The sequence below is a fragment of the Zingiber officinale genome, chromosome 11B (genome assembly GCF_018446385.1).
Source record: "Zingiber officinale cultivar Zhangliang chromosome 11B, Zo_v1.1, whole genome shotgun sequence".
In the NCBI taxonomy this organism is placed as follows: domain Eukaryota; kingdom Viridiplantae; phylum Streptophyta; class Magnoliopsida; order Zingiberales; family Zingiberaceae; genus Zingiber; species Zingiber officinale.
Genome location: NC_056007.1, coordinates 19,899,601 through 19,914,808, shown reverse-complemented (window position 1 = coordinate 19,914,808; position 15,208 = coordinate 19,899,601). Strand labels below are relative to the sequence as shown.

Here is a 15,208-nt window from a genome sequence, read left to right as displayed (position 1 = left end):
AGACTATAAGAACAAGGATTTGAGGTTGTTGAGATCCCATTCGCTCCTTTATTTATAATCTTCAATAAATCTCAACTCTTGTTAGTTTCAATATATTGAATTTGCTTGAGAATCTTGACTTCACTCAAGATCAAGCTTTTTTATTGACTAAGACAAAAAAAAAAAAAAACTATTCTATCATCGAGTACATAGATCTCAAATCAATTTAAGATCGAACTTATTTATCCACTACAATCTAGAAAACTTAATTCATGGTGAGTAAATGTCTAGGTAGACCTCTACCCCAGGCGCGAAGGGAGGTTAATACCTACCTGAGCTTTAGCTCGGGGGAGCCTTTCGACCAATAAGCTCGGATCTTTTTGTTTTAATTCCCGATTCCGCCACTGTCTACCTCCAAAACCCAAGATACATTGTAATATTTCAAGAATCCTAAAAGTCCCACCTATAGGTCATCATCTTGAATCCTATTTCGACTCATCATCCAAAAGGTGCGTAAAAAGTTGCATCCTTTAGGGCGATTCAATGTGGGCGTCCCGATTTGAATGAACCAAATTTACAATCATATCGATTGAGAACTAGATTTCTCGTACAAAAACAGATTACGATCCAAATACTTTGCCAAGTTTCCAGCTTTCTTGGTACTTCCCTCATTCTATAGACATGTAAGAGAGGAAAGAGACCACATATAAGTTGGCTGAATCTTGTTCAACGAAATGGAGATGAAAATTTAGAGCCTATTTAGTAGTTGGCATACCCCATGTAACCATTTCGGTATCGCACACCATACTGCTCATAGATTGGATCCCCGTAATTCACAGCCTTGATCTCCACCGATCGGCGTTTGCTTTCCAATTCTTGAACTGCTCCAAAAACAATCTCATTAGAAGTTTCACAACTCTGCTCAAAGTAAGTCTGAGGGCCAGATGAGTGATGCTGGTGCTGCTGTAGTTGTTGTTGATGCACTTGCTGTACCTGCTTCTGCGACTCCGCCTTCCACCCATTAGTGTAAGTTCGTGGATGCCGAACGTGGTGGCTCTTTTCTGCTTCTTTTGACATGAATGCGTAGGTCTTTCGCGGTGCGGGAGCTCTTGCCTCCACCGGTGGCGGTATCTCATCATCTGGAATGACAAAACTCTCAGGCATTGGCCAAGTGTTTACCTTCGGTTGTTGCTGCTGCTGCTGATATTGTGTAGGTTTAGGTTTCCTTCGGAAAATTGGGAACAATGAACCGAATATTTCGGCAGTGGAGAACCATGTTCGAGATATTAACTTCCCCTTGGAGCTTAAGAGGCCTTCGTCGTCTGCATTTTCTGTGTCTTCTCCAGTCGGTATAAGTGGTGGCCTTAAAGATGTTTTCATTTGTCTCCGATAAGGAGGCATGCTTGTTTTGATGGGTGTTCGATGTTCCTGTACACAATTTGCTTGATTTTCCTGTACATGATCCTATTCACATTCAGTAAAAAGGATTAGAACATAGTCTGCGCAAATTAAATGGCAAACTATCGAGTATGAATTACTTACGTCGACGTCTTTTGATGAGACCATCAGTCCGACACGCCATTGAAGTAATGCTAGAATGTAGCCAAAGAAACCCGCAGCAAGCAGCACCGTGATTCCTGTACAATTTAGGTAAAAAAAAGATGAGCTTACACAAGTTGTCGAAACTACTAGTTCAATCATGCAGTTTCTTTAAGCTTCTAATCAATAAGATCATCAAGACGTACCGAAAGGAAAACCAGTTTCATATTGGTATGCACAATCATCGACATTAAGCTGAACTTCCCTGATTGCCTGGTCTCCCCTGTCTACCACCAGAAGCGAACAGCTACTCGCAACGTAAACTACTTCAAAATCAGTAGAAAACTTCGCATCTTCACTTGCCCCGTCCGAGTGTGCTACTCTACCACCCCACTTTCCCCCAGCAATTGTCGTAACCCCTGAACAAATTTGGAATTCGGTCACAGAAGCTACATGAATTCAAAGTTGCAGTGTCGTATCTGCATAGAGCAATTCTAAATATATGAATCTTTCCTAATCAATGATACAATTTAAAGACCCTTCGCATATTGTATCCTTACATTACAACAATTTATCGTTTAGCCAGCAATTTATCGCTCTTTATCAGAACATATGTATGCACTAGAAGTTACTAAGTTCTTTATCAAGCATATGTAGCAAAGATGAATACCATGGCTTTCCCTCAACAGCCAAACTGAGATCCACCTTGACACCACTAGCAAACACCTGAATGTCAGTTTTTCATAAAAAGCATCTTTGCATGAAACTCCTGCCAATGCAAGGTCCCGGAGAAGTATTTATTATATGCAGTCTTACCCTGCATTGCAAGAGGTTGTTTCCGTGATTTAAACCCATGACCACCGGGTCACACGGCGGCAACTTTACCGTTACGCCAAAACTCCCCTTCAAAAAGTGAGTTTCTCATCAAAGAAGAATTTCTCTTGAGGTTTTCATTTTTTTTCTCAGCTTAGTGACTGCGATCATATTAACTAGAACACGAACAATCATATACGACAAACAAAAAAGATTGACAAGGAAGGCTGCAAAGATTGATGTCATCATTTGCAAATAAAGTTTCTCCTAACAATCCAGTTGATCTTTTGAAATTCTATCATAACTGATAAGATCATTGGGAAGCTGTTATATTTGTCTCTCCTCACTTACCCGTGTTGCTAATTTTCCTTATTACCATGTTCATTGTGTCTGCAACATATATATTTCCTCTTTCATCTACTGTAAAGCCCTTTGGATGGTTCATCCTTGCTTCTCGCGGCCTTCCATCAACGTGGCCAACATACCCTTCTGGAGAACCGGCAACAAGCTTAGGTCTACTATCTGCATTTGAAAACAATATCTAGATAAGCACAACATATTTCTTTTTAGAAAAAAAAATAATAATCGACTGATTTTCATAGTCAAATTCCACAAACAAATTACTTCAGAGTAACAAATACAAGGAAAATACTAGCATCACACCAAAAGAAAACATTAATTAATAGATGAGATTGATTTCTTTTTCCTTCCAAAACCTACTCGATGAGACTGATAATCAATAATCTTCAGGTTCACAAGCAAATCAAATCAAGCTTGAGTTGAGGTAAATACTATATTTTAAAAAAATGATATCAGTGTGTCTAAAGGAACCCTCAAGTTTCATTCGAGTTAAATACTATCATTGTATCCAGAACAACAAATGACAATGACATACGGTATCGCAGACAATGAGTTATCTGCAAAACTACTAAAAGGGTTAAAATTCAATTCATTTAGCAATAGATATCAATAAGTGAACATCTACATCATCATCACCATCATTGTCGAGGTGTGTTTGTCCCAACAATTTGATGTGGAATCTTATTCCTCCATCGAACTCTATGAAAGACCATATTACTTACTCGTAATATTCATTACTTAGTTGTAATATTCATCTCTACATAATTCATTGGTCATCTTTAAATATGTCCATAGCATTGTTGGAACATGTGAGTTGAAAAGCTGTCAGTAGTGGGGGATTGAATATCGTTCATGTCTGATAATAGAACATGGATCTATTCTTGTTGCAATCTCAGCAGGTTACAACAAAAACATTAATAGTGGAAATCAAACAAAAGCACAAGCACAAGCATACCACAATGAGAACTAGGGCTTTTAATGTTGTTCGGCAACCCCCAGGCTCCTATTCCACAACCTATACTCCTTTGGTGAATCACTCCTAGAATCCTCTATACTTTCTCCTTCATGGTAACACCAAGAGTGGAAAAACCTCTTACAAGTCCATCAAAAATAGAGAAATTTTTAGGGTTAACAAGAAAGCATAAATAAAAGATAGAGTATTGACGTGAAATATGTTTGTTGATACGTGGCCTTTGCAATCTGTATAATAGTCTCTTCCACAAATTGCTTTGTTAACAGAGTCTTTCTAGTTGGCACCAAAAAGTTAATTGGTATGAACCAGACAGTTGATCCGTTTAAATTGTTATCTCATCCATCCGTCACAGTTTGTTGAAAATTGTCTTCCATAGCATCAATCGATTGATTATCAGCATCAGTTAACTAGTCGTGATCGATTTATATCATTTTCGTTGGATCATGACCAATTCTGATGTTGACTGGTTAATTGCTCAAAAGCATTAGTTGATTGGATCATTACCAGTCGATTGGTGTCCAGAATAGATCATTTTGTTTGTTGCTTAAGTCAGCTAACTAGTCAACTCAGCTATCAGTCAACTCAAGGAGTCCTTTAGTCGACTGATATATTGACTACAATCAATCTAATGACTAAGTACGCCTAATTGAGACACCTTGGCCCGAGTATATTTGCTCTCAAACTCACTGGTAGTTATCTTCACCACCAAGCTATCTCTTATTTAGATTATCATCCTTGGATGCACCAAGCCCTTGGTTCACTATCCAAGTCATCCTTTATGCTCTGCTCGGATGCACCATGACATCCTTCTTGATCCACTTATGTAACTATCTCTGATCAAGCTTCTCATCCCTTGGATGTATTGAGCTCTCAGTTCCCTCGAAGTGTCATCTTTCATGCTTTGCTTACTTAGTCCACTACTTAAGCACAACTACACTCCGATGCTCCTTGTCTTGCGGTCCCTCAAATGTCTCATATCATCCTTCTTTAGTCTCTATAAACCTTGAGCCATCAGGTAACCACAACCTTGGTTGTGTCAAGTCGTCTCCATGTGTATTCATCAAGTTCCTATGCACTACACTAAACACAAGCAAAACCTTCCTTTAACCTTTTGTCCAAATATCAAAATCCAAGGTCGCACCAAACCACTTAGGCTCGATTGCACCAACAACTATCTTATTATCATCTACTAGATTGGTTGTTAGTATTTTTTTTATTTTAAATTTTCTATTAACTCCACGGATACTTTAGAGTTGTCTTTTTTGCTAGTTAACTTTTTACACATTAGTTCCTAATAGCAGAAGTCTAATGCATAGAGGGTGATAGGTCGTGTGAGTGCAATCAACCCAGGCTTGATCGGGTACGATCATGATTTTGATGTGTATGTCAAAGAGTTTAAGTTAGGTTTTCATATGGATTTGATATGCGTGTTTGAGTCATGTAGGACTTGATGAACCACATATGAGAAACTTGGAGCGATGATAATCATGATTTTGCTACACTATTTTGATTTATTCATGCATGATTTGATGTTTTGTTCATAGATGAAACTCCTATTTACATCACATTTCATGCATTGCATTTATTCTTGGACTTAATTGCAAATTATCTTATTACTACGTTATTTGATGCTAATATTTGATTGTTATTTTGTAGGCTTCAAAGGATCTTTGACTCGAATTAATTCGAACCAAATTTGTGCTCGTATTGGAGTTTAAACAAGACGATCAAGTTTTGGAGTAGTTTAGATCGTCCATCCAAGATCAAGAGAGATATGAGCTATACATCGAAGATCTACTCCATCCGAGCCAAGTGGAAGTAGATCACAATCATTGATAAAGATCCAGAGTTTTTGATCAAAATCTGAGATGTTTGGACCGCTGATCAAGATGGAAGAATTCTAGACCGTCCAATAGATTGAGAGTTGATTTAAAAGGCATGAAAAGTTACAGTGATAGGGGGCTCGGACATTTTCTCTTCTCGTGGTTTTTGTACTGTTCATCTTCTTCGCCTGTTGCTCCTGTCCACATTCCAGATCCGAGAGTAAGTCCCTCCACCGACGATAATCTCTGAGTTGCTAGCGTTCATCATCCAAAGTCAAAGAGCGACAGAGGGAGGTTCCCCAATCCGCAAACTTGGATTTCTATTTCACTGTCGCAATCCAGATCGAGGGAGGTATTCCGATCTGCGATTTTCGCCATCCAACGGTGCTTGAAGGGAGGCACCCAGGAGTTTCCGATTCCATTCCGTCCTTCATTCCTCAGGGATACATAGATCGATCCAATCAATCGATCGGGTTAAGTGATTCCCAGAATTCAACCTCTGTTCTTCGAGCGATGAGATTGCTAGCTGATTGCGAGCTTGAAGGGAGGTACCCAGGAGCTGTGAGCGTCATCTGATAACAGCAAGGAGCTTGGGCATTCCTCGTTGGATGTTTGAAGAGAGGTACCCAGGAGCATTTCTGTGTCATGGCAGAGTGAGTGGACTGGATCTCAGGTTTGGGATGTGGAACGTGTTTTGCTTCTATTTACTTTGAAGCTCATTCCCTTGCTCAGATCTGATGATCTGATTAGTTTAGTTTGTTATGTTCTTTCTATTTGGAATTTGCCATTTCGTTTACTACAAATTTGCTTAATCAACCTTGGTCGTGTGAGTGGAATCATGGTTTTGATGTGTGTGTCAAAGAGTTTAAGTTAGGTTTTTCATATGGATTTGATATACGCGTTTGAGTTATGTAGGACTTGATGAACAACATATGAGAAACTTGAAGCGACCAAGTTTAGTAAAGAATCATCCTAAGGCTCGGGTACCTGTGATTGATGAAGGATGGTGCATCCGAGGGATCGCCGGACAAGGAGCAATAGAGTGAGCCGAAGGAAGCAAACTTCAAGGCAACTCGAAAGATGGCACGGAGAGGAGCCGCGAGCTCGAGTGCATCTAAGGGACAAAGGACGATGAAGAGGGTTTCAAGGGCGACTAGGATGAGTGTGAGTGAATGTAGGGGATCAGTCAACTAATATTGAGGTCAGTCGACTAGTACAAATTCATAAGAGCACAGAATGGTTCTATGCCCAATGGTTGTATAGACCAGTCGATTGATGGAAGTATCAATCGACTAGTAAAGAGTTGTTGAATAGAATCGCGGATTTTATGGAGTGTCGTTGGCTATGTCCAAGGTCACACCAATCCACTGATGGTAATGTCAGTCGACTGGTGCAGGAAATAAGTTAACACAGATTCAACTCTTTCCTCTCTATTTAAAGGAAGCTTAGGGCATGAAGGAGGTTACTGATTCTGGTTGAATACTCCTAAGTGTTTACCCTCAAGCTTCCAAGCCTATTAACTTCCTCCTAAACCTAAATCTCCATCTTGTAAAGAGGAAGAGAGCTTTGTGAGAGGTTATACTCCACTGACAATGAGTAAGCTTTAGCCGGAGTTTGCCGGAGAATCATCCACCGACGGATAAGGATCACGGACACGCCGTAAAGTAGGAGCTTTATCTCCGAACCATGTAAACGAACGTGTAGCGTGGTTTGATTTCTTGTCTTTGTAGTCTTTAGATTAACTTTCTTTATATTGTTTGTATTTCCGCTACGCAACTAACGTTGTAAGAAGTTAACGATTTGGGGTAAACGTCTATTCAATCTCCCTTCTATCCGGGTCACGATCTCCAACAAGACGTACCATAATTTTATAAAATTTTCATATATTCTAAAGGAGACCGATGCTCCAACAAAACACTAAAGGCTCATGCCTTTTTCAACCATCCATTCATTACTGATATCTCCAATAGTATCAATAGTTCCTTCAGCAATTGATATTTAAGTCCCTTATAGAAATTTCATGTACATTCATCATACTCTATGGATCAAAATGTTGAGATTATTTGGAAATACAACAACAACAACATCCAAGCCTTATCCCACTAGATGGGGTTGGCTATATGGATCATTTTATGTCATTGAGCTCTAACTCTTGCTATATCATCATCTATACATAAATAAATTTTATCTTATTTTATTGTTGCTAACCAAGTTTTTTTTATCTTCCTCTTATTTGATATACGTGTTTGTCATAATTTCACATCGTCTAACTGAAGTATTTATTGGTCGTCTAAGTACATGATTGTATCATCTTAAACGTCTCTCAGAATTTTCCCTCAATAGATGCAACTACAACTTTCTCTCTAATGCTCTCATTTCTTATTTTATCCATTCTCGTATGTCCACCCATCCACCTTAACATCCTCATCTCTGCAACTCTCATCTTTTGCTCATATGCTCGAATCATAACTTAACATTCAGCTCCATATAACATAGCAGGTCTAATTGCGATTTTGTAAAATTTTCCTTTAAGTTTTAGAAGTACTTTATAGTCATATAAAACACCTGATACTCTCTTCCATTTCAAACATCCTACTTGTATTCTATATAAAACATCTCTCTTAATCCCTCCATCATTTTACAAAAATGATCCTAAATATCTAAAACTTTCGGTCTTATCTTAACAATTGTCTCATTATGTCTAATATTGCTAAACATAAATTTTATATATTTTGTCTTTATTCTACTAAGCCTAAAACATTTCTTTTCTAGTATTTTTCGCCAAGATTCTGGTTTAGCATTTACTCTTTTATGTGCTTATCTACCAAAACAATATCATCTGTAAACAATATACACCACGATACTGTCTTAAATGTGTACAGTGAGTTCGTCGTTTAATTAATGTAAAAGGATAGGGACTTAGAGCCGATCCTTGATGTTGTTAGTACCTCAGGTAGTTTTGATGTGATCAGCCAAGTTCAGTTAGGTCCTGTTATGTTTAATTATTGTGTCTAAGTGTGCAGGAACTTAGGAACACAAGAAATCGAGAGGAAGACGCAGCTAGCGAAAAGATGGCACGGGAAGGAAAAGAGTCGACAGGCTCAGTGCATCCGAAGGACGAGATGCTACGAAAGAGTACACCGGCAGACAAGAATGATGTGCACAGCGTTCGAGAGACGAGAAGCCGGGAAGGAAGTCTGCTCGAGAAAAAGGTCGGAGTTGGGTTCGGTAAGCTCAACTTCAGTTAGCCGGAGCATCACCCAAGCGAAGAGATCAGCAAAGGAGCTGATCTGCTATATAGAAGGAGAAGGGGTTTATTCTTTCTATAGGCAATTCACCTCCCCTCTTGTCAGTCCCGCTGCACCTACAAGTGGTATTAAAGCCAAACACCTCAGAAGGACTAACCGCTAACTGAAGCACCGAGACGATGGCCAGACCAAGCATCTGCCCACCGAAGTTTGAGGGAGACTTCGTGTAATAGAAACACCAGATGGAGGTATTCTTTAAAACAAACTTTGAGATTTTTTTAATTATAAAATATGGTTTTGCAGCTCCCAAAGACTCACAAGAAAATGAAAAAGAAGAATACCAATGGACCAAGGAGCAAGTAGACTTAGTAGCAAATGGACGAGTCGAGCTCAGCGTATTTCCACCTAGGAAGTCAATCGAATCGGAGATTACGAATCAGCAAAGGAACTTTGGGAGAAGTTCCTGAAGCTACATGAAGGAACCTTCGAAGCCAAGCTCACGAGACAGAACCTGCTCCAGAACCAACTCACAAACCTCCGGATGGAAGAAAGCGAAATAGTTGCACATCTGCACTCGAGGATCAAAGAACTCATCACCGGACTCACGAATCTCGGAGAAAAGGTAACGAACCGAGATTCATTAAGATATGCTTTAAATGCATTTCGTAGGACACCCGAGTGGACATCTATAGTCGATTCGTCCTATAGATCTAAAGACCTCGAGGTTAGTTCATTAGAAAATCTATTCTCCACTTTTGAACTTCACGAATCAAGATGTGTAGGCTTACGAAATAAAGAAGCAAAGATAACCTACAACATAGCTCTAAAAGCTAACCAGAAAGGCGAACCAGATCTAGACTCCGAAGAATCAATCAACGAAGATGAAGCAGCATTATTAGTAAAAAAGTTTAACGGGTTTATCAAATCTAATAAATTTAATAAATCGTTGGCGAAAAAGTACTTTCGGAGCAAAAAAAAAAGTCCAATACTACAACTGTCAAAGAGAAGGGCACATCAAGGATGACTGCCCCGAACTGAAGAAGGAGAAGGACAAGGGCAAAAGACCAACAAGATCGAAGCACAAGATCTTGAAAGCCACATGAGATGAATTGTCGTCCTCCGAGTCCGAGATCGAAGCTTAAGCAGAACTAGCTCTAATGGCAGACCACAGAGGAGAAGATGAAAGCAACTCAGAGATGAGCATCGATGAAAGGGGAGGATCATCAAAGGAAGGCTGCGATGAAGGGGGAGCATCAGAACACGAGGTAAATAAGATACGTACACTTTCTCCCAAACAGTCTTTCCAATTTATTAAAATGTTTTCAAAGAACTTAGTACAATTAAAAAAAGATAATGCTAGGTTAAAATTAAACTTAGCAAAGTCTAGCCCCTTAGATATGTTTGATAATCTAAAAATAAAAAATAAAAAATTGAAAGCACAAATAGAAAACAAGAAAATGACTATGCATATTGGAATTTAAATATCTTTCGAAAATCAACATTAAAAAAATGGTAAAATTAATTGGTACATTGGTACATAAGAAATTACCAAGGACAAATTAAGAAAATCCCTAGAAACTATATATCCCTAAAATTTTTAATAAATCCAGTAGGTAGGAACTTATATTGAGTTCCAAAATCCTTTTTAAATTAAATTTCATTTTTTTTTGAATGGTCACAATTAGAAAAATGTTTGAAATTTCTTTTACCATTAAGTTATTTTTGAAGTTATTAATGAAAATGATATATTGAAAATTAAAGGTTTATTTTTGAAAATTTTTATTTTTCTATGATGAAACATGATACTCTCTATCCTTAAAAATTATTTTTCTGAATTATTACAAATTACTTTGCGAATATCATATTTTTAAATTAAAAATTCAAAGTAAATAGAATTTTGAAAACTTTTATTTCTCTGCTATTAAAAGGTGTTAGAAAATGAGCAAAATTAGTTGCATTACAAAAGATTAATTATTAAAAATTTAAAAAAAATGTCATACAATTATTTCTGAAAAATATCGGCTTATTAAAATACCCCTAGAAATTTATTTCAAAATTTTTTAACTGTTTATGTTGATTTTTTTTTTATGTGATCAAAGGGGGAGAAATAGGTAAAAGTTAAGGGGAGTTAGGATAATTCAATTCTCATAATTCTTATCATTGTGTTTATTTTTACAATTAACTTGTTTAATTCATTGCTTTACTATTTCATTGCATTTTTTACAAAAATAAGGAGATTGTTAGTACCTCGGATAGTTTTGATATGGTCAACCAAGTTCAGTTAGGTCATGTTATGTTTGATACTTGTGTCTAAGTGTGCAGGAGGTTAGGAACACGAGAAATCGAACGGAAGATGCAGCTAGCGAGAAGGATGGCACGGAAAGGAAGTCGATAGGCTCGGTGCATCTGAAGGACGAGATGCTGCGGAAGAGTACACCTACGAACGAGAAGAACGTGCACGGCACTCAAGGGACGAGAAGCAAGGAAGGATGCCTGCTCGAGGAGAAGGTCGGAGTTGAGTTCGGGTGAACTCAACTCCAGTTAGCCAGAGCATCACCCACGCGAAGAGATCAGCAAAGGAGCTGATTTGCCGTATGGAAGGCGCCTTCAATGAACAGTACGAAAGCACCTTCCGATAGCCGTTAGCCGCAGATAGAGTTTTATCCATAGCGAATAAAATTTATTCGATGGAAGGCGCCTTGGACCTCATTGGAGGCGCCTTCAAGTTGCAGATAGAGTTTTCTAAGGGCTATAAAAAAACCCTAGACCTGAAAAATAAACAACTGAACTACAAGTCCTGTATTCACTTCCTAGTCATTCTGTGAGCTGTCAACGTCTGTAAGTTGCTACTCCACCTTTAATGAAGGAATTTTTCTAGTGGAGTCTTCTTCAATACCTTGGATTAACAACCATCTAGGTTGTACCCAAATAAATAGATTATCCTCGTACTTTTCTTTAATTGTTCAGTTTTATTATTCTGTTTATTATTATTGTACTACTAATCAAATCAAAAGAACGAGAAGAGGTTTATTCTTTCTATAGGCAATTCACCCTCCTCTTGTCGATCCCGCTGCACCTACATAAGTAACCCTATCTTTATTGGAAATATTTCAGTTACTCTGCCTGAAGTCTTTAATCTAGTCGTTACATCCTTCTACATATCCTTAATTAGTTCAATATATGTTACGCTAACATCTCTCTTTTCTAGAATTCTCCATAAAATTTCTTTGGAACTCTTTTCTAAGTCAATGAATATCATATGTAGATCTTGTTTTTGCCTCCAATATTTTATAATTAATTGTCTAAGAAGATATATAACTTCTATTGTCGATCTTCCAGGCATGAATCCAAATCCCACAATGGTCTCCTTAATTTTTTTTCTATTATTTTTTCCCAATATTTCATGGTATGACTCATTAGGTTAATACCCATATAGTTTGCATAATTTTGTACGTCTCTCTTGTTCTTATAAGGGAACTAGAGTACTTATCTTCCATTGATCAAACACTTTTTTCGTTTTCAATATCATGTTAAAAAAATTTTATAAGTTATTCAATACCTTGTTTCCTTAGGCACTTCCATACCTCTATCGAAATATCATCTGATCCAACGGTTTTTCCATTGTGCATCTCATTTAAAGCTTGTTCTACTTCTGAAGTTTAAATTCTAAGATAAAAATTTAAATTTCTATGCTTATTTGACCTACTTAAATTACCTAAGTTAAATTAGTTACCTAACATTTCATAAAAAGTTGATAAAAATACCTCTTACACCGCTCTTTTATTTCTCCATCATTTCTAGTACCCTATTACATTCATCTTTAATACATTTTATTTAGATAAGATTTTTTGTCTTCCTTTCTCTCACTTTAATTATTCTATAAATATTTTTTTCCCTTCTTTTGTATCTAATTTTTGATATAATCGTTCAAAACTTTCATTCTTTACTTCATTCACTACTCTCTTAGCTTCTTTCTTTGCTATTGTATATTTTTTACAATTTTCCTCGTTTCTTACAAATATATAATTCCTTATAAACTATTGTTTGAAAATAAATGTACAAAAAACTAATGTAGTAGAAATAAGAATGCAAAGATGAATAATATATATAGTTACTAGAAAAGAAAAGAAAAACACTAATATTCAAGAAAAACTAGGTGTAACTCCACTAAGTCAAGGTAATAAAACATATTTTAATTAATTTGAATATTACTATTGATATGGTATTTCTTAGAGCTTAAAAGAGGCATAAGATTCATATACCTGATCTCAAATACTTGGGACAAAATCGCTTGTAGTTGTTGATGATGATACTATCATTAATTAATATGATACACTAAAGATGTTATCTTGAATATAATTAGGTTAGTGTAAAAAGACAAAGACTTAAAACTAACCCTTCATGTAAAGTAAGCATCTACTTGAAGCATCGTAAAATCCCTATCTTGCTATATCATATAGAAGGATAGCTAGAAAAGCACAAAAATGTCTTTAGTTAACTCAATTCATCAGCGTGTAACATTCGAACATTAGGAAGCATATGAATTTTTCATCCCATAGAGACACAGTGGCTCACATCTAGACAATGGTAGAGAGATCCGATACACATTGCTGTTGACCGAATCAAGAAGCAGCAACTCTCCCCCCTGCGTCACCTCGACCGAGTACGGCTCGATCCCCAGCTTGCTTCCGTCAAACACTGTCTCCACGGTGTAGCCACTCTCAAATTTCATCGAAGGGCGGTGGCCAGGGACTGCTGCAAGAAGGTACAGAAATCAAGTTACAAATGCACAAAAGGAAACAAAAAAGAAGCAATCTTGAACACAATGCACCTGTTCTTGTGGTAGATTTCAGTGACCATAACCTCTTCAAGATAGAAGATGCCACATTGGACACGGCCGCGGCAACAATTTCTAGCAAAACAACCAGAATTTAGCTGCATTATGACAAAATACGAAAATGAATATCAAAAAAGGGGGGAAATAACTCACTTGAAGGTGTAGCAGCCGAAGCAGAATTGATGCCACTCAATGAAACCATCACTAGAGTGAGCACTGCTAAAACTCTCATCTTGATCCACAATAAGCCACAGATTCCCAAAGAAGTGATGGTTCAAAGGAGGAGAAACAAGAGAGGGAGGTAGAACCCTAAAGAGAGTCACCCTAAAGAAGAAACCTTCACCTTTTTGCTTCCTTTTCTCCACTGCAGTGTGTTCTCCTCCTCCTGCTGCGAAGGATGCCCCTCTTGTGGAAAGAGACGAGTGAGGGGTAGTGAGGCCTCAATGAGTGAAGAAATTGGTGTATGAGAAAGAGTGAGAGGCCTCTGATGAGGCCTTTAAGCCACAACCAAATTGCCCAGCTCAGAACCTTTGGTCGCCATTGTTAGCAGCAAGAAACAGACCTAAAAACAGAGAAAACAGCTCTTGCTGCACATGTCAACAGCCACAAAAGCTATATATAAAAACAAAAGCTTGACTCAAAATAGAATAAACACGGTTATATTAATTGTTTACAAAAATATGGAATCGTCACATCAGTATCCCTAAATCGATCCCATGAATATAAAAAAAAGGTAAATACAGGCACACCGAATTGTTTACGAGTTCAAGGTGGTGGTGTGATGCATGGGCCTCACTTCTCTCTCTCTCTGAATGGTCTCTGCCGTTCCTTCTTCCACCTTCCTTTCCCACCTTCTCACCTTTCTATAATTGCATGTGATACCTGTTCTTGTGGAGAGGATCTATCGTCACCATTCTCCTCAACGAAGGCAACTTAATCAAGATTGTGTTTTTCTAGATGCTTTGGCCGTGGATTTTATTGGAACTTATTCCATAATTTATTAGAGATTATTGCCGGAGTTACCATAAAAGTTTATTAAATTTCAAATTACAAAATCAAAATTATGTCTTTATCTGTTGCAATAGCTTTACCTGATAATCTCAAATGACCAGCTTGGGCTGATTAAGCCAAGCTCCAAGGTTGTCCGAGCTCGAGTGAGACACCGTTGGAGGACTAACGAATGCTTCTCGAGCTCGAGCTCGAGCTCAAGTAGGAAGTTGAGCGACGAGTTCGAGTTAGAAAGTTAAGGGTGTGTTTGGTACACGCGTTTTTCATTTTCATTTTTTGAAAAACGCATGTTTTATAGAAAACAAAAAACGACTTTTTATCATTTTCCATTTTCTAGAAAACGCTAATTATTTTTTTAGAAAACAAGCACGAAAAACGTAAATCAAATATCATTTTTCAGAAAACGAACGTTTTCCAGAAAATGAAAATGGAAAACGCGCGTACCAAGCGCACCCTAAGTATTGCTTGAGCACAAAGCACTTCCTAAGTCCAAGTGAGAAGTCGAGTGTTGACCGAGCACCTAGTCAGAACGTCAAATTTTGAATCGGAAAGTTCTGAGCCAAGTCAACCAATTGTCGAGTCAAAGCCGAGTGTTGCCGAGTGAATGATTCAGATGATAAAATGTTGG

At 37.7% G+C, this 15,208-nt stretch overlaps 1 protein-coding gene across 4 annotated transcripts; it reads right to left on the bottom strand.

The window, feature by feature from the left end:
• Positions 1-552: 552 nt before the first annotated feature.
• Positions 553-14,461, bottom strand: LOC122035199. Of its 4 annotated transcripts, XM_042594608.1 has the most exons (8): positions 14,322-14,461; positions 13,726-14,134; positions 13,567-13,647; positions 13,311-13,490; positions 2,683-2,853; positions 1,725-1,937; positions 1,522-1,616; positions 553-1,443 (listed from the first exon to the last, which is right to left on the bottom strand). In XM_042594608.1, the coding sequence occupies exons 2-8, from the start codon at positions 13,802-13,804 to the stop codon at positions 739-741; spliced, it is 1,524 nt and encodes a 507-aa protein (XP_042450542.1). In that variant the 5' UTR covers positions 13,805-14,134; positions 14,322-14,461; the 3' UTR covers positions 553-738. The 4 variants fall into 4 exon arrangements, with proteins under 4 accessions (XP_042450542.1, XP_042450541.1, XP_042450544.1 ...); XM_042594607.1 differs by lacking the exon at positions 14,322-14,461 and having other exon boundaries at positions 13,726-14,182; XM_042594610.1 differs by lacking the exon at positions 14,322-14,461 and having other exon boundaries at positions 553-1,431; positions 13,726-14,182.
• Between the last annotated feature and the right edge of the window lie 747 nt (positions 14,462-15,208).

Bases quoted from the DNA above. Each gene is read 5' to 3' on its own strand.
- LOC122035199 (XM_042594608.1), bottom strand. From the start codon at position 13,804: ATGAGAGTTTTAGCAGTGCTCACTCTAGTGATGGTTTCATTGAGTGGC. The intron at 13,648-13,725 runs GTGAGTTATTTC...TTGTTTTGCTAG, and splicing joins TTCGGCTGCTACACCTTCAA to AAATTGTTGCCGCGGCCGTG. The intron at 13,491-13,566 runs GTGCATTGTGTT...ACCTTCTTGCAG, and splicing joins GAAATCTACCACAAGAACAG to CAGTCCCTGGCCACCGCCCT.